Raw genomic sequence first — 24,249 nt, forward strand, 5'->3', positions numbered from 1 at the left:
CCCTGTTTAAATTTGGGCGCTTGAAAATTCGGATCGCAGCTAAGAGTTTCGGGCGGGTTTATTTTCTGTTAACTTATAATAAGTTTTTGTCCGAAATCAAAGGTTTCTGAATTTTTTAAGCTTTTGTATGTTTCAACTAAAAGCGTCGCAACAGATCAGCAACTTCGCAGGGATACTTTGTTATATTTCGTTTTCAGTATTCACGCGCTCAGGATCCCTATATTCAAAAACAGTGAACGCAAAACTCGGACACAACCTCCTAACAGACCTATCCAACGAAGACAAACCTTCCGTTGGAAAACCGGCCGGACGGAATTTCTATTTTAAAATATCGAGTAAAGTTTTTGTGTACAACGAAACCCGGCTAAATAAAAGACGAATTCCCGCCTACATCGGGATACAGAATTTTTAGTGTGATACAAAGAACAATTTTAATTCAGTTCAAAGGAAGGCACACTTCTCACTCTCGATCCAATAAACAATGCAAGTTCTTCCCTCGTTTTTCGAGAATCTTTGACAAGAAGGGGGATCAACGTTATGTTATTCAAATTAATTATTTTAAACATCTGATTTAAGAAAAAATTTAGTTTCGGCGCCGATCACAATAAGTTCATCATATCACCAGATCGAGTACCTGTTATTTACTTAAACAAACAAGCGGTCTTTTCTTTAAAAAAAAAAACCACAATTTTGAGTTCGTTTCTTTTCCTTTTATTAAAACTCATATTTCCTAGCAGGTGTAATCAAATAAAAACATAATAACACGAGTTCGCCTTATTTCTGTCGTTTTGTTTTCACTTTTGGAACAGGCGCATTGGGGTTTTCTCCTTTGTAAAACTCTTTTAACAAATCGACAGCTGTGGTGGCTAAAATGCCGGGAATACATTCAAATGGTTTCCCTACAGCTCTTGATGGGGTTCCCTTCACTTCCTCCGAATTTGATTGGGTTCCAGTGCATTCTACAGAGTTAATTGAGGTGCCTAAACACGGCTGCTCTGAGAGAAAGCCTGTCGATTCCCCTAAAGCACTGGGCAAAACTATCTGTGAACTCAGTGAAGTTTTTGAAGAACTTTTCTTTGAAACGAAATCTGACGGTTTTAGGGCATTTGATGAGGATCCGTGGGCAAAACCCGTCGAAGTGTCAATACATGTACTGCACAACGCACCAGGTGGAATTTTAGTAGTGCGATGGGTTTCAGGGGAAGTCTGAAGTAAATCCACAGAAGATTCAAAACACTCTTCTTTCGCAGGGCATTCTGATGGCTTTCCAGCACGATTTGAGTAGGTGTCTTGTGGAGCATGCCGTGAAGTGCCTAGGGAATAATCATCCGTGTGAATACTTAAAATGGATCCACACCCTCCAAATCGCTCGTTTGCACAACCGAACACAACTTTTGGAACACTTAAATATCTCAAAGCCGCTGCACACATGATACAAGGCTCAACTGTCACGTACAGGCTACATTCGCTTAAAACTTCTTCAAAAGGAAGACATTGGTCCTCACACCACAGCTTCACTTGATCCACAGCCACTAGTTCAGCGTGCCTTGTTGCGTTTTTTGTTTCATTAACCTCATTTCTTCCTGTACCAATAACTTGGTTCTTGTAGACCATTATACATCCTACAGGTACTTCACCTTTCTCCAGTGCCTCTTTAGCCTTAAAAAATATAATTGCAAATAAATTATGAGGAAAAGATCTTCAAAGAGATTTTATTACTTGCTGTAGATAGCTTTTTGTCATTGCCGAATTGGCTCACCCTCACAAGGGTCAAAATTAATGAAAAATTCACCAAAAGTATATCTACTCTTTGTTGTTGGATCCTAGCACGTGGGAAAAATTTGTCGTAAAACCGTTTCTGTTTTGTGTTTGAAAACTATATCTGACTGTGCTTTTTGACAGTAAATTTCGTACTTCAGTCCTTGATTTATTCTGAAGTTGTTCCCATTAGCTGTCTTACCTAGCTAATGGCACTGGGTTGAATTAGTTGGTGGGAGGGCAGGACAGGGCACGGAGGTCTGAACTTCCCTCTTCCATACCTTGCACTCCCTGTACCTGGCCCTTCCTTAGTGGCTCAAGCCTCTTGGTATTTTTCTCCCATATAGTTCCTGCCCCCTCTACTGCCGGGTTCCCACATCCCTCCTGTTCCCCTCCACTAGTTAGGGTACAACAGTGCCTACCTCTGATCTGGGCAAAAATTTAGATTCAGAGGGCTGCATGATACATGAAACTCAAAGACACTGCTCCAGTTCTAGATATCTCTCTAGGTCTGGAGATGTATTTGCTATAACTTGCTCAAAGAATTTAAATACATTAATTTGACATTTGACGTACATGTACCACAAAAAAAGACTGGGGTATATTAAATGGCCATTATTTCAGCTAGTAGAACTAGTCGTCTACAGGGGTAAGTCTATTTCTTTAGTACTGACCGACATTAAATTTGAAACTCTTTTATTTGCACTTTGATCTGGATAATTAGGCCTGGGGTGTCCTGATTAGACAGGTTGTGCACCACCTTTCAGAAAAACGCATGCCGTTGGCTCTTACTACCATTGAAATAATTGTATGGCAAACACAGCTTACTGGATTTTGTTGGCTTAACAGTTCAACTGCATGTCCTGCTGTGTTTGTTTCATGTTTTGCTCCTAATGAAGGATGGGGGGGGGGGGTCAGTGGGGGTTGAGCCCGGGATCCCTAAAATTTTCACCATGGAGCTCCTAGCCCCACTGTTTTACTGTTTGATGCCCTAATAAAATTTTGCTGCTGAGGGTCGAGCCATGAAAACGTTTACCACAGGGCTTAGAATCCTGTTTTATGGGGTCCCGGAGCCTTGGAGCCTGGCTTCTTCTTCAAAGTGACTTTTGTCTTGCACATGTATGTCTCTTGGCCAGTGAGTGGTTGGTGTCTGACATTTGCAGACTGCAGACTAAGAGAATATATCATTAATATCGTGTTACCATTACCATTATTGAAAGCTAACCGTAAACAGGCTAACTGAAGTGCTATTAGCTAACCAGAGTGAATACTAAGCTAACCGGAGTGTGTAGTAGGGGCTCATCCTCGGTGTAAGAACCTGTGAAACTCACCGGTGACGTAAAACAAAGAACGAACAAAGCAACAAAGAGCGTCAAAAACAATACAGAGCAGGAAAACAAAAGCTCCAAAACAAAGAAAAATATCACAGGTTCTTACACCGAGGTAAACCCGTAGTAGGACTAGTAGGTTAGTAGGTAACCTGAGATCATGCCCTCCCTCCCTACTTACCACTCCGAGGAAGGAGGGCATGATACATTTACTTGTCGAATCGTATGTAAAAAAAACGGATTCTGGTTTTTCTTCTGATTGGTCGAGAAACAATACTAAATGAAGCGGTGTGGACTGATTGGCTGTAGTATTTCAACGAGACTTCCGGTCAAAAGCTGGTGCTAATGGCTTAGACGAGGCGTGTTAATTTCGAGGACGATTTTTCTTCTACGTTAGCTGAAGCCCTGACAAATTTCAAGTGTAATTCTCTAAATGCAGAACAGATAGAGTGTTCGACAATGCGTAATTTGTTTTCGTGACGGTGTTTTGGCAGTTCATCGAATGAGTTTCGGGAAAACAAATTCACCAAACAATATTCCAGAGGTGTTGGAATGTTTACAGTGTTTACTTAAAAGCTACACGATGCTATCCGCGCCGTGAAACAGCTCATCTGTAAATTCCTTTTTTGTGAGTTGTAAGGGACGGCGTCTATCGCTGATAAATATATATTCGCGAGCGTCATTTCTCCCTGCTACTGAAAGCATTTTTATTTTAGCACGGCGAAGTTTTAATACAGGCTGTACATGTATAATTATTCTGCAGACGTTTTTCACGCCTCGTGGAAATCCGAGTCCCGAATTTGCCGCCATCTACAAAGAGTGGTTTGACAGTTCTACGACACCTTAGTTTCTTTAAATTTGGGGGCGGTTGGCGGCCGGTTAAATAAATGTATCAGGCGTTCTTTTTCCCTCTCTCATCTTTGCAAGGGAAAAAACGCCTGATCGCAGGTTAGTTAGTAGGCTAACAGGAGTGAAAAGTCTGCAAGTCTGCAGTCTGCAAATGTCACACACCGGTGAGCGGTTGCATTATCTCTCGTGATGTTGAGGTAAAATTATCCCTGTGATTAGCGAAACCACTATAAATACACAAGCTAAAGAGTCGATCTACTCACCAAATTTAACGCGAATTCCATCCACTTTTTATCGGCTCCGTCCGCCATCTTGTTCAATCCCAGTCTTCTCTCTGTCTTCTCAAGACTGCGGGCTCATAAACAACTTCCGTGTGTGAAAAATCAATCGAACAATGGACGAGTAACCCGGGAGGAATTCTTTCCTCAATCACGCAACAGTTACTTCTCCTCTACTTCCTGTTTTGCTTGTTCCCATTTTTCTGGGAAAGGAGGTTTGAACAACGAATAGTTCAGAATAGAGCAATTTACGGAGCAATGGCAGCTACTGAGGTAGGAGATGATTTCAAATCGCCCAGTCTATCGATCATAAAGCTTGTACAATTATTAAATAGAAATGAAATGCATCAAGTAAATTCAACAGCTACCCAAAATATTTATTTTAAAGTTAAAGATCTCTTTCAGCGATTTTAAACAGAATAGGAGTTGCCGTGTATTCTGTATTCTGCTTTATAAGAACAGCCGTATACTAAAACTGATAAATGTTGTTTGCTTACTAAATATTTAGGGTAACAAGCTGTGGGGTGGCCGATTTTCTGGTAAAGTTGATCCAGAGATGGATAAATTCAACGCCTCCATTGGATTTGATAAAAGAATGTGGAAGGAAGATATCATGGTAATTATGATTATAACAGTCTCAACTCAAGCATATTTTGCTGTCGTTGCTTTTTTGTCATGTCTGTCTCTTTGTCTATCCACTCGTCCATCCAGGTAGACTGTTTGCTAATCAGTCTTTTTGCTGACAAGCTAAGATGGCAGCCTGACCAGTTGTTTAGTCGATGGGTGGTCAGTGGGTCCCTCAGTGGGTTGACCAGTGGGTGGGTGGGTCATCATTACATGCCAGTAGTTGAAGTTGAAGTAGGTAGGTGGGTTGGTTGATTAGTCAGTCGGTCGGTCGGTCGGTTGGTTGGTCGGTCGGTCGGTCGGTCAATCAGTGAGGCCTTCCAAGAGGGGTAGCCGTGTCACAATGTCGCATGTTTCTGGGAACCGATGTCGCCTAGCCAACAGATGTAAATGTCGCTGTCATTTTTCCCGCTATTGGGTTGCTGTCGCACTGTGTCGCTGTCGCATTTCAGTGCCATAATGATGTCACTTGTCACTGTTAAAATGTTCCTGTGTCGCCAGAATTCAGGGTCATGTTGCTTGTAACTTTTACCCTTTGGTGGGTCAGTCAATCAGTTAGCCAGTAAGTCAGCTAGCCAGCCATTCAGTTGCTTGGTCAGTCATTACTATAAACATTGTTACAATAGCTCCTGCACGCATTGCATGCCTATGTTTAAATCATACATCCTTTCTTTTATTAACTTGCTCCATATAATTTTTTCTCTGCTAATAGGGAAGTGAAGCATATGTCAAAGGAATAGAGAAGGTTGGCTTGGTCACCAATGATGAAATGAAAGAAATCTTGAGTGGACTCGAAAAGGTCAGTGAGTTTTCTTTTAGCTGCAGGTGCCCAACTTACCCCTTCCCCATTACATACAGAATCCAATGTTGAATAACAGATAACTAAAGAGAAAATGGAGTACTGGTTAAGGTGAACTTCCTGCTTTTCCTTTCTCCAGTCCACTCTTCTTCCTCCTCACTTTTTATTCACTTGTGCTGAGAACCTGGGACAGGCTATGATATTCAGGGTGCCCAGGGGCTAGCTTGCAAGATATAACATTTATCTTGTTGTTTAAAGACAAAAGGTAGCTTAAGGCCAGATAGCACTGATCTTTGGTCTGATTTCTTTACTTATTAGTGAATGAATGAAAGTTTTTGGTAGAGCTCGAGTACTGCGAGATCGATCTACACCAAACATTTCAAATTTGTCACACATGTATGTTCCATGTTGATTGAGTGTAATGATTTTGTTTATGAGACTGTTGTAGAATATTGTACCTTATTACATGAAATTTTTGCGACACATTAATTTCGCGAATTTCATGATTCCAAAAAAACGTGAAACTAAAGTGATGCGAACAATAAGTGTCGTGAACATAACATGACGCGAAAATAAAGTGACTCGAATTATGTCCATATAATCAAGAAAGAATAAGTTTAGTACCAGTGAAGAAAGGAATTTTCAATGTAAATAGATGTGGTCATCAATTGACTCAAGAACCATAAATCACCTACAAGCATGACCTACTTGAAGACATTGTGAGAACTGCTCTGTTGTTGCTATTGCTGAGATAATTTAGTCCCGCCTTTGCTTCTTTGTTAATTTTGACGTTATTGTTCCTTTGATTAAGTCGTTTTATTAAAATTCATTTAATAATATTGCCAAGGAAATGTAAATTGCGTCTTACTCGAAAACGCGAAATATAAAGTGTTTTAAAGTACGAAATTTTCGCAAAATCGCGAAATTTAAGTGTCGTGAAATATTCGCACCTCAAAATCGCGAAATTAATGTGTCGCAAAAATTTCATGCAATAAGGTACATATTGCATTGATTTCATTGCCAGGTTAAAGATGAGTGGGCTAGTGGAAACTTCATCCTTCAACCTTCAGATGAAGACATCCATACAGCAAATGAGAGAAGATTAAAGGTGTGTTGCATTTTTATCATAATTGCTGAGTGAATGAAGTGCATTAAGTGAAAACAAATCAAAGCTGCACTTTTATTGATGCTGAGCATATTTATTGAGTAGATGCTCTCCTTAAGCAGACCTACCATAAGCAAAAAATTGAATGTGGTCCCGCTATGTGTCCGGGGGGGGGGGGCACTCCCTATAATGGCCTATACGAGGAGGCTCCGTCCGAAAGGGGTACCTTTTTCACGCTTCAGATATATAAAAGGGTAGGAATTTCACAAGTTTAGGTATATGAAAGGGTAGGGAAATCTGTCATTTAGGTATTTAAAGGGGCCTTTAATAAAAATATTTTGAACAGACGCACCTTATGGCTGTATCATTTTAATTTATTAAATGCTACATAAAATTGAGAATTAGACTTCCAGTTCTAAGTATATATCATGTCATTTAGGTAAGTGAAAGGGGTACCTTTTCTGTCAAAATGGTATATAAAAGGGTAAGGGGTTGGAGCCTCCCCGGCCCGTATCAAACCTTTTCAAGTAGCCCCCCGGGCTATGTGTACATTTACAGGAGGTACTACAATAATTACATTTACTTATCAGTGATATGGATTTTTTTTTTTAAACAGGAAATCATCGGAAGTGTAGGTGGTAAACTTCATACTGGCAGGAGTAGAAATGACCAGGTATTGGTTTATAATTAAAAATATTTACTCAGTGCTGTACATGCGTGCATGTTGGGTTTTTTAAAATGCAGTCCTTTTTAAGTTATCATAATTTTAAGTAATTAATTATCCTGTAGCATACCTAATTTTTATTTTTATTTTTATTTTTTGCTTTCAAGGCTCAAGTGGATGCAAGGTAAGTGAATGCAACAAGTTTAAGATTGGTTCCTGAAATAAAATAATTTTCTGTGAGAAAAACACATCTGTTCAAATTTTCTTACTTAACAGTCATTTGCACAAATGTATATCTACGTTTTTTAAGATCTTACTTATCTTGCTTAAAATGCCTATAAGCTTCATGTAAAGGAAGGTTGTGATAACAACAATAATTTAAATTATTTATTATAGAAAAACTTAACAGGGATACAATCCAGAAAGTACTAACTATGTGACAGGAAACAGGAAACAGCTCTGCATTAGAGCTGAGATGACTTGAAGCTGTTTCCTGTTTGCACGCATTGCGTGCCTATGATAGATACTTCTAATTAAAATAAATGATTGTTCTCTCAATCACTGCAGGTTGTGGCTGAAGAATGAAATTAAAACTCTTCATTCACTTTTGATTGAGTTGATCAAAGCTTTTATTACAAGAGCTAAAGTGTAAGTTAATTTGCATTTGCAGTGGTTTGACCTGTGTTGAATGAACATTCTATTAATTTACATTAATCTGTCAGCAAGAGAATGAAAAAGAAAACAACTGCATGCCTTAATACACAGAGACATCAGCAGACACACTAATATATATGCATTGCAGACCTATATTCAATAAATGCTATATTATTCTATCAGAGAGTTTAGCAATAAACTTTGTGATTATATTTTGTGTTTTGTAGAGAGATTGACATCTTAATGCCAGGGTACACTCACATGCAGGTACCAATTTTTTTTCTTCAGATTCTTAGCCCAAATAAATGATTGTTTTAAAATGTACAGTTTCTGTTCCAATTAATTCTTACACTTATTTTTTGCATATGTTTTCCTTCAAGCGTGCTCAACCAATCAGATGGAGCCATTGGCTTTTGAGGTACCATTAAACTAGTGACTGGTTAAAATACTAAGCCAGTAAGAAAACAGGCATTTAACTTCCTAGGCATATCCTATCGCTCACATGTCTGAGCTCCAGCTACAGGTTTGGAGTCCGTCCAAACCTAATATACTCCAGAGATTTGTGTAGTGTCTCCTATTAGCCGTTTCTGGATTAAAATTTTATGCATGCGAGCAAAAAGCAACCAGTGACAGTACTACCTGGATCTCTGTTGTTATCAGCATGGAGTCCTTTGAGTTTAGATATCTTTGTTGCAAAGTTTGCAAATTACCATGCAACAAGCGGCCTATTTTTTTCTTGGGCTATTAAAATGTAATTAAGCCCTTTAGAAGAAAGATAAAGATTCTTATTAGCACCATACAGGTGCAAAGAACTGATGCTATAGATCCATAGTCCTATGTACCGTTGCTTGCCTATGTAATTGCGTGCCTATAGCGTATTCGTCACAGGTCTGCAATGCGTGCAAAATTCTAGATACATGTGCTCTCTGCATGTATTGCCTGGCTTAGATGCTATAATGTTTTTTTTATCATACATACATACATGCCCGGGAATTTTGAGTAATTAGCATCCCACCCAGGTGATGTCGCAATACTCCTTATGCACAGAATGCTAAATGAAAACTTTGCTATTAACTTTTAGTTATACCTGGGCATTAAAGAGAGATTGTGAAAGGCTGCAAGAACTTTCTAAACGAGTTGATGTCAATCCTCTTGGAAGGTAGGAGTTTATTAGCGACGAATAGTAAAATATACACATTGTGTTAGAAACATTTAATTTCATTTGATTCAGTTAAGATAATAACATTGGTGTTATTTGTTGCAGTGGAGCCATTGCTGGAAATCCTTTCAATATTGACCGCCAGTTTCTTGCCAAAGGTAGATATTGTAGACCTAAAATTGTACCCAGCTATAATCTTTTACACATCCTCTTGTAATTAATATGTATTTCATACCAGCTGCAGTTGGTTATACTGCTCGTGGAGTTCTCCCTAACGCGTTAGTCAGTTTTACGTGTTATCAAAGGCCGATCTAGGGGGAGGGTGCAAGGGGTGCACTCCCCCCTCCCCCCGAGATGACCTGCGGCTTCCTAATACAACTTTTTTTTGCAAAAAAAGTCAGTTACGACTTTCCTTAGTGGTACACGTCCTCCTAAGAAAAATCCTGGATCCACTCCTGGTTATGTGGTTTATGCTTATTTAAACCTTCATTAGTTCAGTCATCGCATAGGAAACGTTCACTTTTATTACTTCTCGCTGTGTAGTGAGAAAGTGAGTGATTTTACAAATGGTATTATCATTGTTCCTTGCAGAGTTAAATTTCTCCGCTGTAACAGGCAACAGTATGGACGCAGTAGGGGACAGGGACTATATAGTGGAATTTCTGTTCTGGGCTTCACTCCTGTCAACGCATCTCAGGTGTGGAACTATGTCATGAAGACACGCTTACGGCTATAAAAGTGATGTTACCTTAAGAAGACGGGCCTCATTTGTAAACAATCAGTGAACGAGTTAATTTTAGCTCCAATTTGGCGGCGAAAAAAAAAGTTGAGCTCTTCCATCTGAGACTATTTAAAACTAAGCGGAAAAAAGAGTAAAAACAGTTAGTTGTCGCACAGCACTGCAAAGATGGAAGCCTTGCTGTACTTGTGCGCCATGCATTTACGTAACTCCAATCTAACGAGACCCAAACAAATTTTTATGTTATTTTGCATTTTCGTGTAGTCCCTACATGCACTCAGCTTGTGTGTGAAACCCTTTCAACATGCTTTACTAATTACAGTTTTGTATTTTACCCTGTACAGTCGCTGGGCTGAAGATATGATTCTCTATTCTACCAAGGAGTTTGGTTTCATTTCATTATCAGATGCTTACAGGTTAGCTAGTTGTCTTTTTCATTCTCCTATTTTCGCATTTTACTAGTTTACTTCATGGTGTCAAGGTTTGTTTGGTCATTGGCTTCCCTCTATTAACTATGGTTTAATTTAAACCGATTTGGACCTTAAAGGTTTTCTATAAAAGCAGACAGTTCAAACCCGTTTTCACGCTGTGTTTATGACGTTTTATTTTAAATTACGAGTAGTCCCTCATTTTTGTAAGGCCCCTCGAGTACGCGAACAATCCTCCGCGCGAAAAACTTTCACTTGGCACGTGCAGACGCGACATGCTATCGACCTCGCGCGTCGCTTTTCCTCGTGCCAAGTGATTTTCTCGCGCTCTCCCGTGTTCGCGCACTTGACTATCCCTTAGAATAATGAGGAACTGCTTATAGTCTCTGACATTTAATTAAAAAGCAAAACTAGTTACCCAGTAAAATATCAGATCATTAATTGTGAAACTTGACTCTGTTTATACCTCAGCACTGGAAGCAGTCTTATGCCACAGAAGAAAAATGCGGACAGTTTGGAACTAATTCGAGGAAAAACAGGACGAATATTTGGTAGAGTAAGTAATGAAAGTGCACGTATTGATAAATGTTGAACAGCCTTACCTAAGATTCGTTGTGGTTGTTTAAACGATCTTTTTAAGTCAATTTTCTAATCTACGATGCGGCACTACAATCTTTTTGACGTCTTCTTGTTTTTGCAGTGTGCAGGCATGCAGATGACCTTGAAGGTAAAAGTATTTTATTTTAAATTGTAACTGCTAGATTACAATGGGCGTCAAAAGTCCTTGAGACAGTTGGATGAAATTGATACTAATTTAAAATTCCCGTTTTTTCACCTTTAATCTGCTGCCGCTTCTGAACCACTCCCCCTTCCCCCTTTTCAATGTTGTACTCAAACGAGGCAAGTCTTGCAGATAGCAAATACAACAATGTTTCGGGGGGGAGGGGGTTATATTGAAGGAGTGAGGGGTAAAATTTGTCCAAGGTACTCAAAAAGTGCCGACTGTCTCAACACTTTTGGCGCCCATTGTCTGAAGGTGAATTTTCGGTATATCTTAAAAATAAGAAACTACATAACATGGACACAAACATATATTATTCTTTAGAATCAGGTGATCACATTGGTACTGCGCTGCATTACGTAAGATTAATTAGCGCGTAAATATCGTGATTATTGTAATTTCGCGATGACGTCGCAAATCGGCTAGGCCTGCGCATAAACAAGGCCAAATGGTTCTTAAGGGTAGAATTTGTGTTGAAACACGTGCGTATGTCTGCTTTGCAAAGAAATTAATAGGATTAGGTGCCAAATAAATTATGCAACAACCATAAATATCTCGGGTTTTTTGTATCGCATTTTAAAGCTGCTTAGAGCAGAGGAAAAAATCGAGCGTGCGTGACGAGGAAAGCTATCGGACGCCACCAAAAACTGTGTTCCCGCGAAAGGCGGTCCATTCTTAGAAAAATCCCAAGGTTAAGGAATGGGATGGGTCGATTTACTGTCTAGAAACTAATGCGGTAAGCAGGCGCCAGCGCAAGGCACGTTTCGTTCAGAAGAGGACAATGTTTTGGCGTAGCAAATGGTATAAGTTCCTCGAAGCACGGCAAAAGGGACTATTTACAAAGCGGGATGTGAAAAAGGTTCTACAAATTGCACGAAAGATCAAACTTGAATGCGATGACAGCTTGTGGACAGGACGCATTGCGTATCTCTTAGCTAAAGAAGAAGTATATTTAACATGGTAAATCTAATTACATGACGATGCACTAAAGAAGAACATATAACTTTCATAACCTTTGATCTGTTTTGAGGACGCATCTCCGATACCGTGAAGTCTCTAGATAAAGGCGTAATTTCCAGAATAATTGCAAGTATGAACAAGACAATGAATTAAATAATTGAAAACAATGGACAGTGTACAAATATCGAATATATATTACTTTCCACCGATTATTTTCGCGCATTTTAGAACCTACGATCGTCTTGTGTGACGGTGTCACGCAACTACGTAAAACGTCACATGCCCGTGACTCTGACGGCTTTTCACGTTATTATTGACGATATTATTCATTTAATCACGTAAAAATGCATGCAATTGAATGGAATCGCAACTGTCCGTGATTGTTCAACAAACAGCTTGTCAATAACCTGTGAAAAACGGCCTCTTTTCTCGCAATGAACGGGTAACCACGAGTAACCACGGGTAACCAAAATAGTTAAGAAACAAGATACTATTATTCCTTTTAATTTGTTTGGTTACCCGTGGTTACCCGTGGTAACCCGTTATGGTATATATCAGAAAAATGCGTCTTAGTCCACGAAACATTGTATTTCCATGGATTCTTAGTTTGCACTTATAATTATTGCAAAAACCTAGATTTCCCTTTCAGACAATGGGCGTCAAAAGTCCTTGAGACAGTTGGATGAAATTGATACTAATTTAAAATTCCCGTTTTTTCACCTTTAATCTGCTGCCGCTTCTGAACCACTCCCCCTTCCCCCTTTTCAATGTTGTACTCAAACGAGGCAAGTCTTGCAGATAGCAAATACAACAATGTTTCGGGGGGAGGGGGTTATATTGAAGGAGTGAGGGGTAAAATTTGTCCAAGGTACTCAAAAAGTGCCGACTGTCTCAACACTTTTGGCGCCCATTGTAGCTTGTAGTAAGAGGAGTTTAAATACTTTGTCATTCTGGTAACACTACAACTTTATGTCACGTACACAACTGAGTGTCCAGATTTTGCCAGTCAGGGCTGCACGGCCAAAAGCGCGGGAAAAGTCACGCGAGCCTAATCCAGATTAGTTGTGTACTTGCTTGTGATTGGCTGACAGGACAGACTCTCATTTGATTGGTCAAGTTTAAGTAGTAATCTCTTGAAGTAAAAAACAGTTACTTATTGCTGCAAAAAGCGGTATTGGCGATTTGATAGATGTGTTAAATGAACTGAATGAGTCGTTTATTGAGCCAGTTATCTTTAAGTTTCATACAAAACTATTTTGTTCTTATAAAACAGGGAATACCGAGTACTTACAACAAAGATTTGCAGGTAAGTTTGTTAGCGTGTTGAATTGTTGGATTTTTATGGTAAATTGTGACAATACAAGCCAACACATGTAATAACCTTTAGAACGCAATCTTTCAACCTGACTCTTAACCAGTAACGTCAGTAACAAGTGGCTCCTATTGGCTAAACAGAACCTCAACACGTAAGATCAGTCCGCCGAGGAGTGCGGTTTTCTTCAGAGGTGATTCTACGCGTCCTGACGTATTCTAAGGCGTCATGCTCACGTGATTTCTTTCGAAATGCTCTTCAGCAGCTTCATTCTTTGTTCCTCGAGCCTTCGTTCCCATGGTCAGCGAACGAAATTGTGGCACTGTTGACACTGTCTTTTAAAAAATTTCTTTAGTCTCTTTGCTGCAATTTCACCGTAGTTTCAATTGTACTTTTGTAGGAGGACAAAGAGCCACTGTTTGATGTATGTGACACATTGCGGGGTTTGCTTCAAGTGGCGACAGGAACTTTAATCACACTTAAGGTAAGAACTATCGGGACAACCCTCTAAGCATTTAACTTTTGACATTCATAAAGCTTAACTCACTAAATTAGTTGTACAAGTTTTTTTTCTAACCAGTCAAACATCTTGCAAAGTGCAAAACCAATACATGACAGCAATTCAAAAGAGTTCTATTCAGGGTTTGATAGCTAATCAATGTAAGGCTTGAAATATTTATTGTGTTAGGCAGATGATGTTGTTTGCTGAAAGCGCAGGAAACGTCCCGTGAGCTAAGTGTCGATTGCATTGTGATCTTGCGTATGATTGGCTAACAGGACAGGCACTGGTCTCTGATTGGTCAGATTGTTTTATAACGCCGCTGATTTGCTTTTGCTAGTGTCGACAAACTTCTGCTCGTGACTTAGCGGTCATGTTTATCTTACATAATACTCAATAATAAACTTAGCGTTCATAGGATCTTCTCTTTCTTTATTTACGTGATTAGGTTCACAAAGACAACATGTTAGCTGCATTGAGCCCAGACATGCTGGCTACAGACCTGGCCTACTATCTTGCGCGGAAAGGGGTAGGCAGAGTGTATATATCTGAAAACAGGCTTGTCTGCAACTTCGTTTCCATGCAAGGTCTCTCTTCTTCCCGCACCCTGGGAACGAAGTTGGCTTGTCTGCTTACCGGGGGTTCGACTGAAGATATTTTAACCCAGGCTGAAATCTTTCAAATTTTTTGGGGACGATGCTCAACTGTTGTAACTGTATTTTCAGGTCCCCTTCCGTGAGGCTCATGGTTTGTCTGGCGCAGCAGTCCATGCCGCAGAAATCAAAGGCTGTCCATTGAACGAACTCACTGTTGAGGACCTTAAGAAAGTCAGGTGAGCTGCCTGCAGTCTCCAGATCAAAGTTGCAATTCTCCATACCGGTTGTCATAGACTTTCCTTAATTAAGGGACGGTTCATTTTTTATAAGATAGGGGGGGCTGGTGGGATTTGAGGGGGGGCCATCCGAAAAAATTTGGCTTCAAAGGGGGGGCCAGCCAAAAAAATATGGTCTGTAAGGGGGGGTCACTAAATATAATTGTACTTTTAAGTGTTGTAAAGAGGCTTCTGTAAGAGTAAAAACATTTTGCCAGAATGCCCAAAATAACATTCCTGAGGTTCTCAAAATTCAAATTTTCCCGGGGGAGCATGCCCCCGGACCCCCCTACTTTGTTATGTACCAAACGCCATTAACTCAACCCAACAGCTTATTGGTTACAAATGCAGACAACCCATACTAACAGACGACATCTACAATAAACAGTTGAGGCAATGCGTGCTATTTGGGATGTGTTTTTTGTACACTGATACATTCTTTATTCACAAGGCTCGATATATTTTAATTTCACTTGATTATTGTTTTTTCTTTTTTTTTGGGGGGGGGGTCATCGAAAACAATTGGATTTCGAGGGGGGGGGCCAGGTAAAAATTTTCGATGAAGAAGGGGGGGCATTATATATAACAGTGACTATCTATCAAATCCCACCAGCCCCCCCCTACCCCATAAAAAATGAGCGGTCCCTAAGTTTAGAGAATTTGGTGCTGTATCCTCAAGTTTACGGCTAGCGTGATATTCATCACCTAGAGCTTCTTGATAATGTAGTGACAGTCTATCTTTATACGAGGTTATCCTTTAACATTTTGTCGAGCACTCCGGGCTCTTTAAATCAGGATTTATCCAAAAATTATAGCGTGAACTTCAATGTCAGTTTTATAAGTTATCAATAATAATAGTTTCTGTTTTTGTGCTCCTGTTGTTTTGTACTTTGAATACTGTCAAAATTGTAATTCAAAATGAGGAGTAAAACTACAACGCTTTTAAAAGAAAGTGAAAAAAATATTATCAATCGGCCTTAAACAGTCTAAATCAGGACCTCGATGGAAAGAGAGAGAGACACTTAAAGCGCGGGCCAAACGAGGATGAGAGTTAATTGTTGAGAGTTTACTCTCATGACAGTTTTCGTCAACTCTCATTAGCTATCCCCAAGTCGCGCCAAACGAGAACGAGAGTCGTCCGCAGTCTGACAAGAGCGAGAGAAAGACAGGGACCGCGCAGAGGGAGGGGCTAGGGGGGCTTTAGCCCCCCCACTTTTGTGCAAAAATAAATAAATAAATAAAAATAAAAAAAAAAACGAGGCAAAAAAATTGTTAGTTCAGTCGCAAGGGACAAACGTTACTGGCAAAGTAGATGTACAGATAAGTTAACGACAAACATTGTCATAAATTAGTTATTAGTCGCAAAAATTATCAAATAATATTTCAGTTTTAGCCTTGTGTTAGTACAGATTTATGTCTTTTAAATGGCTTCTTTTTGCACGCGGACCTCTTAGGAAAACGTTTTTGGTTAATTTTTATCCTAACCTAAGGCGATTTCCAAACGAATTATTCAGTTGATTGTCGAGTCCAGTTGATAGAGGTACGATAATGACAGTCCCGACCTTGATCTATTAACAATGAGCATGAAATCATTGCCCCTCTTATTGTGTGTCCAGGTTTTATCTCAATCAGCGAGAAGTCGGGCTTTTATTGTAATGTTACACGGATTGGTGAGCAATGATGGTCACATCGCAAGTTTTGTTGAGCAGCGCTTCTTTATGGAAATAAAATTTAGTTTGCAATTTATAAATGCATTTCTCGTCATTTTAGAGGAATTAAAATCAAAATTTTCAAGCGTTTACCCCCCTCCCCCCCTAATTTCGCTCACGCGTCCGTCTTTAGCCCCCCCCCCCCCACTCAAAAACTTGCTGCGCGGGCCCTGAAAGAAAGAGAAAACTCTCATCAACTCCCATGAAATATTTGAGCATGTTCAAGGTCGACGAGAGCGCATGAGAGTTTCAGGCCAAACTAGAGCGAGAGTTTGAACTCTCATCAACTCTCCGTTTGGCCCGGAGCAAACGAACATAATCAGATTTGTCCATTACGACAGCGTCTGACGCTTTGTTTAAGTGTCTTGCCTAATAAAACACCACCAGGGTAGGGTTAAGGGCTTGACCCTAAGACCAATGAATCTGGAGCCCCACTTGATAACTCCTAGCCTGTAAGTAGACGTCTCAAATTACCTAGCTTTGCTTCACGCGGAAGCAAATGAAACAGGAGACGTCTGCATGCACGTAGGCAACCTAATTCTATTAGGCCATATAAGAGCTATGTAAATTTGTTAACGTTTTTTATATTTGTGTGTTTTTAGCCCGCTGTTTGAAGATGATGTGAGTGAAGTGTGGGATTATGAACACAGTGTGGAACAATATTCTGCTGAAGGCGGGACTGCTAAGAGCTCTGTAGAGGGACAAATCAATAAACTACAGGAATGGTTGGATTACTACGGAGAGAACAAGCTTCCAGCTGAATGATATTCACCCTACAGTGATTCTGACATATAATATCTCCTGACAATTTCAACACACTGTCCAGCGGACAGGCGAGGAATAACAGTTATCTCTTTCGTTTAGATATAATACCGAAAATCCCGTATGTAAACAAAAGCAAAGGCGTGGAGGACTAGGGCCCCTTAAATTCGCACCCAAAATGATCCTATCTTTATAATACAATATGATTGGCTTGAAGAGTTATATCAGTGAATAATACATGGCTTTAGCTTCTTTATTTGCAAAATAAGCTGAATTATAATATCGCGACCTCATAGTACCTTATTTAAAGTAAAGATTCTGCTATTTTCACGTTAGTTAAATGGAAGGGACAGATATTTTTAACTTATTCGTGTTTATATTTTAAGACAAAATATTAAAAGAGTTTAAGGGATATAGTTTAAATTATAAATAAAATTTATTTTAACGCTGTTATGTTATTTTATTATTACACGAGCAAAGTTAGTGTAATATTTTAGTTTTGCTTAGTACTCTTGGAAAGTCTGTAACAAGCTGTTCATGGCACGGAATCAAAGTAATATTTAATAAAGTAGCAAATATTGAAAACGTTGAGCCTTTTTCTCTTGGCGAAGCCAATTTGTCAGTGAGTTATTCATCTCAGCCAGGTCCGACAGTTGAAGACTGAGCAAAAAAGATTCGGCGTGGTAGCAGGCGTTTAAGTAGTCTCCTTCGCAGCCGTAACTTGGGATGTCATGCAACGCTCGGGGGAGCGTAGCGTGACATCCCAAATATACGGCTACGAAGAAGACTAGCGTTTTAGCGACCTTCTTTAGCAGCGCAGAGCCCTTAGCACGAACACGAACGCAAAGTGTTCGCGCCTTGCGTTCTTCCCCATTAAACCGGCTGTTCTGTAGGCTCATGTGTGGTTGCTAAAAGTAAAAGAACACATCTTTGTTATTTCTCTCCAACGTTATAAAAATAAAAATCACAAAATAAAGCCGAGTACAGGAAAATTGTCCCCTGTGTTTTCAAAAGTAACTGTGCCTGTAATAGCCCGAGGGAGGTGGGGATGCCGCCCGGGGGATGCCGGTGGAGCCGGAGGGAAATGTATCTGAGAAAAACCCATCGTAGTACATAGGCCATAAATATTTATGGCCTTCTGATCGTGGAATGTTAATCAAAGGCTCTTCGAGCAACCTCATGGTAATTCTGCAATTCGATGAAGTGCCGACCGTCCAATTTTTTCCAAATAAGCGTCCAATAATGTAACGCAATCTCACTTTATTACGAACGTTCAATACTAACGTGACACGAGATGACGTGACACGGAAGAAAAACGTGCTGTGGATGTCGTGTTAACTAAAACACCTCACACAAGCAAGCGTAATATTTTGATAATTTAAGCGTAACTGCATGTAGTTTAGCTGCTATCAATAACGTCACAATCTCACTTAATTTGCCTTTGAATGTTTTCTTGCGCCAATGGGTCATTGATAGTTTTTTTCTTTCAAATAAGCGTCCAAACATGTAACACAATCTCACTTTGTTTGCCTTTGAATGTTTTATTTTCCATGAAAGTTGCGACATTGATGGTTCGTGCTCTTAGGTTTCGTAGCACCAATTCTATTTTTTCACCACAAAATATTTAAGTGTAACCTTTGATCCTTTTTAGCATTAAGTAAATTTGTTTTGTGAATATGTTTACTTTTCTGTCAGCACGTATAGCGTTATTTTGAGCAGCGAATAAAATTTGAGAGAAAGATGTGCGTTTCTGCTCGACTCAAAAAGATGAAAAACGGATGACGTGACACGAGATGACGTGACGCGAAACAAAAACGTGCCATGAATGTCGTGTTTACGTAAACACGTCAGATGGCAAGCATGTATCAGTAATATCACAATCTCACTTCATTTGCCTTTGAACTCGAACGGGTCATGTCGATAGCGTATGCTCTGAGGCTTCGTACGGCGATAACTGATCCTCTTTCGATCTGTTTTGTGAAAATTCAATTTAGTTACCTGAAAAAGAGAGACCCTGGGAACGAGGTTGGAGAATAATTTGTTTTGCCATGCGCTGAATGGCGTTTTAAAGAACCTTTCTGCCAGCACGTTCACCGTTAAATGCATGAATTAATTGCGGTTTAATATCAGAATGGAGTGAGCGAGTGAGGGAAATTAATAAACACGTGACTTCGAGAATGATCACTACACCTTCATTACCATTCGGTAAAAAGGAGGTCATATACATCCCCTGTACAAGGGTTAGTCTCTCCTCTCTTTACTCGGTAAAATACGCTTCAAGCCACCGCGCATTTTCCTCGATGTTCGTGACAATCCCGTGACAACCGAACGGAGAGCACGTTCCCTTGAAGTGTTACCTGGTGACGACCTTTGGCCCAGTCTCCCGCAGTTTAATCTAATCAACATGGCGGACGGAGAGGATGTGAAGGCATTTGTAAAGTAGATAGAAAAGAATGAGGCTTTTAAGACTTTCTCGCATGAGGAAACTCACGTTTGTTGTATTTTTAATATTTATTATAACTAAATATGCTGCCCTACCGATTTACAAGGCTCTAAAAAGGTAAGCTTATGTTGTTTTAACCAGTGGTCTAGCCGACTTGAGAAAACTGATTTGGATGTTGTTTTTACGAACAAGTTTTGTTTAAAAGTTCTCGGTGATCCTATCGTAGACGATTTTACAACGCATATATTGGCTCTTAACTTGAATAAAGTCTCACACCAATGATTTAAAACGGTAAAGAAAAACCGGAACAGAATTTACTGAACTATATGCAAGAACTGTGCTTTCATGTTATAGCAGACGATTTTTGACTTGTTGATCTGAAATAGAGGGCATTCCGCGATGTGATTGCCACACATTTTTTCGAGAGTTAGCTTGGAGAATTTAGTGACCATCAGGACAATGCCCCTGTTGAATCAATTAATTTTTATCACCTTTCTATTTGACAGTGCTGACTTAATTCTTGGGATTTATTAATAATGGTAATAGGACTGAGGGGAGTCCAGTTTGGTCTGTTAATCATACGAGTGATTAACAAATCAGATGAATGTTAAGCAGGAATCCATATTTGTTATGATTTATAGAGACAGAATTGAACGAGGAAAAAGACTTACCATCTGATCAAAACTGAAAAAAACATGGATGACCACAACCAAACAATAACAAAAGTTTGCACAAGAAACCAATAAAAAACAATAAATGATGCGTACTGTCCAGTTTCTTAGGCTTGTTGCTTACACTGTCCAATTCCACTCTCCCAAACCAAGCATGATTCATAAACTTTCCGATTTGAGCTAAAATCAGGCTGTTGATTACCGATCAGGTTCTAATCAATCAGTTTGTAAGTTATAGTTACCTATAATCAAACAGCTAACACTGTACTTGATTTGTTTTTGTAGAGGTAGATGCTACTCTGTGGATAATATTTTGTTTCTTAAAACTCACAAGACTGGAGGAAGCTCTGTAGCCAACATTTTGTTAAGATTTGCCAAGAACAAGGATTTAACAGTAGCCTTACCAAGGAAACAAATCTTTTCTTTTTATTGGCCCTGGAGTTTTCAACTGAACTTTGTTGACAAATTACCCAAGGACAAGCCAAACATCTTGTGCAGTCATGCAAGGTAAGGAAAAGTCTGCATGGAGCCAAGTGGCCTAAGTATATGACAGGAGGTTTATATACCTGCCAACTTTTTCTGGGTCAAAGGCATGAGATTTTTATCCTGAGAGTGCCAGGATTTCTGAAAACGATACGACAATGTCGGAACTTTTCCGAAAACGTCCGAATTTTTCCGAAGACGTCCGAAGTATTCCGAAGACGTTCCGATCATATTCCGACCCAGTGCGTGTACGTGTTTTGCAAACACGACCTCCTTCCCAATGAGATTTCGGGGAAAGTATCGTCATTTACTCATTTTACATGGAGTTTTCGTTTTTCACATTTGTTTGAGTTTACATTTTTTGGGAAGTGTGTCGTTTGTGGTTTTAAAAACTCACATTTTTCGACTAGGCGAGAGAAATTGGTTCGTAAGCGTGAGTTGGCGTGAGATTGAAGTTTTCAACTCGCAGGCGTGAGACTCACGCCCAAGGCGTGAGAGTTGGCAGGTATAGGTTTATCCCAGTTTCTGTAGCACTAAGTAACTATGAGTGTTGCTTCTCTCCCTGTTGTGAATGGTATGCTGGTCCATGGCAGGGTTACCCCAGCACTATTTTGCTGCTACCAACATTTACACACCTTGGTGGAGAAAGGCACTTTGGGAGTAAACTGTTTTGCCCAAGAACACAACATAAATGACCCCAGCCAGGGCTGAAACCCAGACTGCTCGATCCAGAGTCTCATCCTACTATATGTCCACTCAAATATGTCCACTCCAATCCCTTTTAATACCTTTATCACTTACTCTCCCTGATACTGGCAAGAATGTTGAAAGATTGCAGGGTTTTAGAAATAATTTTATGCTATCCTAGATCCCACATTAGTATATACTAAAACAGTGGATAGCAGTTTTGGCACACGCTGATTGGCTACCCAAACTCTCAAATATATCCTTTGCTATTCCCCTTCGAGCAACATGGGTAAGAAAATTGCAACCATTGACAGGAATAAACTAGTCAAAAATCATCCTTTTGGGCTATATTATCTCACTGTTTAAGTATATTCTAAAACAACTATTCACCTCAGTGTGGGTGGCTAGTAATGGATATTTACTTTATGCTTTGCAGCTTGGAAAATATCCACCACTAGCCACCTCCACTTCAGTGAATAGTTGTTAAATAGGGGTGAGACCTCCCACCAGTGTGGCTTAATTGGGTTCAATTCCAGCCAGGTGCCATATGTGGTTGAGTTTGTTGTTAGTTCTTGCCTTGCTCCGAGGATTTTTTCTTCAGGTTCTCTGGTTTTCCTCTCTTCTGAAAAACCAACATTTCCAAATTCCAATTCGACCTGGATAGAGGACCCACATGAAAACCAGCTAGAGCTAATGTAGCCTCCTCTCCAAATATAGTAATTTATTTATTTTAAAATAGGCACCTTGCTAAGGAGAAGCAAGAGTGACAACTGCATACATGTGTAGTGTATTAGAATTTTACTTACAGTTTTGCTAACAATTTTTAATTTCTTTACAGGTATAATGGAACCTCCATGAGATCACTAATGCCTTCTGACACTAAGTTTATTACCATCCTTCGCCACCCTGTCTCAAGGTTTGAGTCAGCCTTTCTGTTCGAAGATTTCCCTGCATTTCTTGGTATTTCGGGCTCTTCAAATCCTCTTTATCAGTTCTTTCAGCGACTTGATAAGTTCAAGCCAGAAATAAACACAATGTATACACTTAGAAATGGAATGAGTTTTGATCTTGGATTGGAACCAGAGGAGTTTGAGAAATTTGAGGCAATCACAAACTTTATTTCCTCGGTAGAGAAAGATTTTGACTTGGTGTTAATTTTGGAATATTTTGACGAATCTCTGATATTACTGAAGCAGCAGTTTTGCTGGAGTTTAGAGGATGTGTTATATTTAAAACACAATTCCAGGTTACAGTTTTTAAAGAAACATCACATCCCGAAGCAATTTAGGCATACATTTTTGGATTGGAATAAAGCTGATGTGTTGCTCTATCAACACTTTAATCAAACGTTTTGGAAGAAGGTGAATTCCCAAGATGAGAACTTTTGGTCTGAAGTTAAGCTCTTGAAGAAAAACTCATTGGCAATGGTAAAGGAGTGTCTGGTCCCAGGAGAGCACAAAGACCATCACAAAAAGACTGTTTCAAAGTTAGTTCTGAACCCAAATATTGGACGGAGGAAGCAGCGTCTTTGTGAAGGACTTGTGCAAGATGAAGATACTTATTTCGAATATTTTAGGGGTAAACAATCAAATGAACAATGAAATTTTATATTTTATAGAGTGATACTAATATATAAATTTATAGTTTTTTTTTTGAATTTGAAATCAATAAAGAACTGTTGGTCAGTGGTGAAGAAGGAAACAGCTGTAGATTCGTGCAAGTTGAATGCGGTCTTCCATCCGTAAATTAACATAAAACCGCTCGGAGAGGCTTTAAGGGGGGGGGGGGGGGATTGGGAGACGTCCATAAGAAAGGGTCGGGGATACTCGTCGTCTTGCTTTAGTGGGTGCAAAATACGGATTTTAGTGTCAGCCTTGGGTTTTCTGAACAGAACGTCAATATTTTTAGCCTTCGAGGTCTTGTTCACAATTGCACGTGAAGAAATAAAAAAACAGTCATACTGTGTTGGCGGTTTAGACTGATCAGCCATGAAAAATGGTATCTTTTAAGGGTAAAAAAAGCTTGAGCCACGCCCAGATTGGTCTCCTTTAGGAGTTTAATTCAAATTTTCCGACGATCATCCCCGTCCCTTTCATATGGGAGTCTCCCTCCCCCTCGGGGATTTACTGTGGAAGGCCTTTTATTCCGTTTGTACTTTTGCGTTTACTGTTTTAACCAATCAGCAGCAAAGCTAAATCTTTTATGACTTGACTCCACGCGCGCCTTCCCGCGCTTGGCATCAGTTGCATGTTTTTCCTTTGAACCCTTATTGGCTTTTTGCGTTGTTGCTACTTTGGTCATTGTTTTATGATTTACGCTAGAAAACCTGGCTACTCTGAAAACAATATTGTTTATCTACAGTGAACCTCGCGATAACTCGAACCAAAAGTTAGGTCGTTTCCCTTGGGGTTTCTTCACTACAGACAACTCTCGTTATAGCGGGCACGCTCGGGGCTTCGTTTACTGTCCGTAATAGCGATAGTCCATAATAGCGGGAAGTGAGGGAAAAAAAGGGCCGTTAACATGCGTTAAATAATATAGACTGACGAGCATATCAGCAGTGGTGAAACTACTACGTCATCGTTGGGTATGGAGGATAACAATGGATGAGGGTTTGAGGGTTTGGTCTTTCCTAAAGAGTTGTCTGGAAGCTGTAGTGAAGAAGCAAAGTCTGTTGTACAGCTGC

General features: G+C 39.7%; 3 protein-coding genes across 3 annotated transcripts; 2 read left to right on the forward strand and 1 right to left on the reverse strand.

Moving 5' to 3' along the window:
* Positions 1-700: 700 nt before the first annotated feature.
* On the reverse strand, positions 701-4,462 carry LOC144662038 (uncharacterized). The gene is made up of 2 exons (XM_078522771.1): positions 4,199-4,462; positions 701-1,659 (listed from the first exon to the last, which is right to left on the reverse strand). Exons 1-2 carry the CDS (start codon positions 4,244-4,246, stop codon positions 775-777), a joined length of 933 nt encoding a protein of 310 aa, XP_078378897.1. The 5' UTR covers positions 4,247-4,462; the 3' UTR covers positions 701-774.
* Positions 4,463-4,637: 175 nt separating this feature from the next.
* On the forward strand, positions 4,638-17,356 carry LOC144662035 (argininosuccinate lyase-like). The gene is made up of 19 exons (XM_078522768.1): positions 4,638-4,829; positions 5,550-5,636; positions 6,661-6,744; positions 7,358-7,414; positions 7,573-7,589; positions 7,973-8,053; positions 8,287-8,326; positions 8,440-8,477; positions 9,141-9,218; positions 9,324-9,376; positions 9,810-9,915; positions 10,302-10,373; positions 10,857-10,941; positions 11,086-11,112; positions 13,400-13,432; positions 13,839-13,922; positions 14,386-14,466; positions 14,663-14,769; positions 17,120-17,356. Exons 1-19 carry the CDS (start codon positions 4,770-4,772, stop codon positions 17,280-17,282), a joined length of 1,353 nt encoding a protein of 450 aa, XP_078378894.1. The 5' UTR covers positions 4,638-4,769; the 3' UTR covers positions 17,283-17,356.
* Positions 17,357-19,680: 2,324 nt separating this feature from the next.
* Positions 19,681-23,249, forward strand: LOC144662438 (galactose-3-O-sulfotransferase 3-like). Its single transcript, XM_078523241.1, has 3 exons — positions 19,681-19,839; positions 20,679-20,900; positions 22,402-23,249. The coding sequence occupies exons 1-3, from the start codon at positions 19,733-19,735 to the stop codon at positions 23,162-23,164; spliced, it is 1,092 nt and encodes a 363-aa protein (XP_078379367.1). The 5' UTR covers positions 19,681-19,732; the 3' UTR covers positions 23,165-23,249.
* The last annotated feature ends 1,000 nt before the right edge of the window (positions 23,250-24,249 follow it).

This window comes from Oculina patagonica, chromosome 8 (assembly GCF_052425735.1).
Source record: "Oculina patagonica isolate OP01 chromosome 8, crgOcupat, whole genome shotgun sequence".
In the NCBI taxonomy this organism is placed as follows: Eukaryota; Metazoa; Cnidaria; class Anthozoa; order Scleractinia; family Oculinidae; genus Oculina; species Oculina patagonica.

What these genes read in the sequence shown, in the direction of transcription:
- LOC144662438 (XM_078523241.1), top strand. Translation starts at nt 19,733, where the DNA reads ATGAGGCTTTTAAGACTTTCTCGCATGAGGAAACTCACGTTTGTTGTA. An exon ending in ATTTACAAGGCTCTAAAAAG is followed by an intron (nt 19,840 to 20,678) that starts GTAAGCTTATGT and finishes TTGTTTTTGTAG; the next exon opens with AGGTAGATGCTACTCTGTGG. An exon ending in ATCTTGTGCAGTCATGCAAG is followed by an intron (nt 20,901 to 22,401) that starts GTAAGGAAAAGT and finishes ATTTCTTTACAG; the next exon opens with GTATAATGGAACCTCCATGA.
- LOC144662038 (XM_078522771.1), bottom strand. Translation starts at nt 4,246, where the DNA reads ATGGCGGACGGAGCCGATAAAAAGTGGATGGAATTCGCGTTAAATTTG. An exon ending in TGGAATTCGCGTTAAATTTG is followed by an intron (nt 1,660 to 4,198) that starts GTGAGTAGATCG and finishes ATATTTTTTAAG; the next exon opens with GCTAAAGAGGCACTGGAGAA.
- LOC144662035 (XM_078522768.1), top strand. Translation starts at nt 4,770, where the DNA reads ATGGATAAATTCAACGCCTCCATTGGATTTGATAAAAGAATGTGGAAG. An exon ending in TGGAGCCATTGGCTTTTGAG is followed by an intron (nt 8,478 to 9,140) that starts GTACCATTAAAC and finishes ATTAACTTTTAG; the next exon opens with TTATACCTGGGCATTAAAGA. An exon ending in GAACTTTAATCACACTTAAG is followed by an intron (nt 13,923 to 14,385) that starts GTAAGAACTATC and finishes TTACGTGATTAG; the next exon opens with GTTCACAAAGACAACATGTT.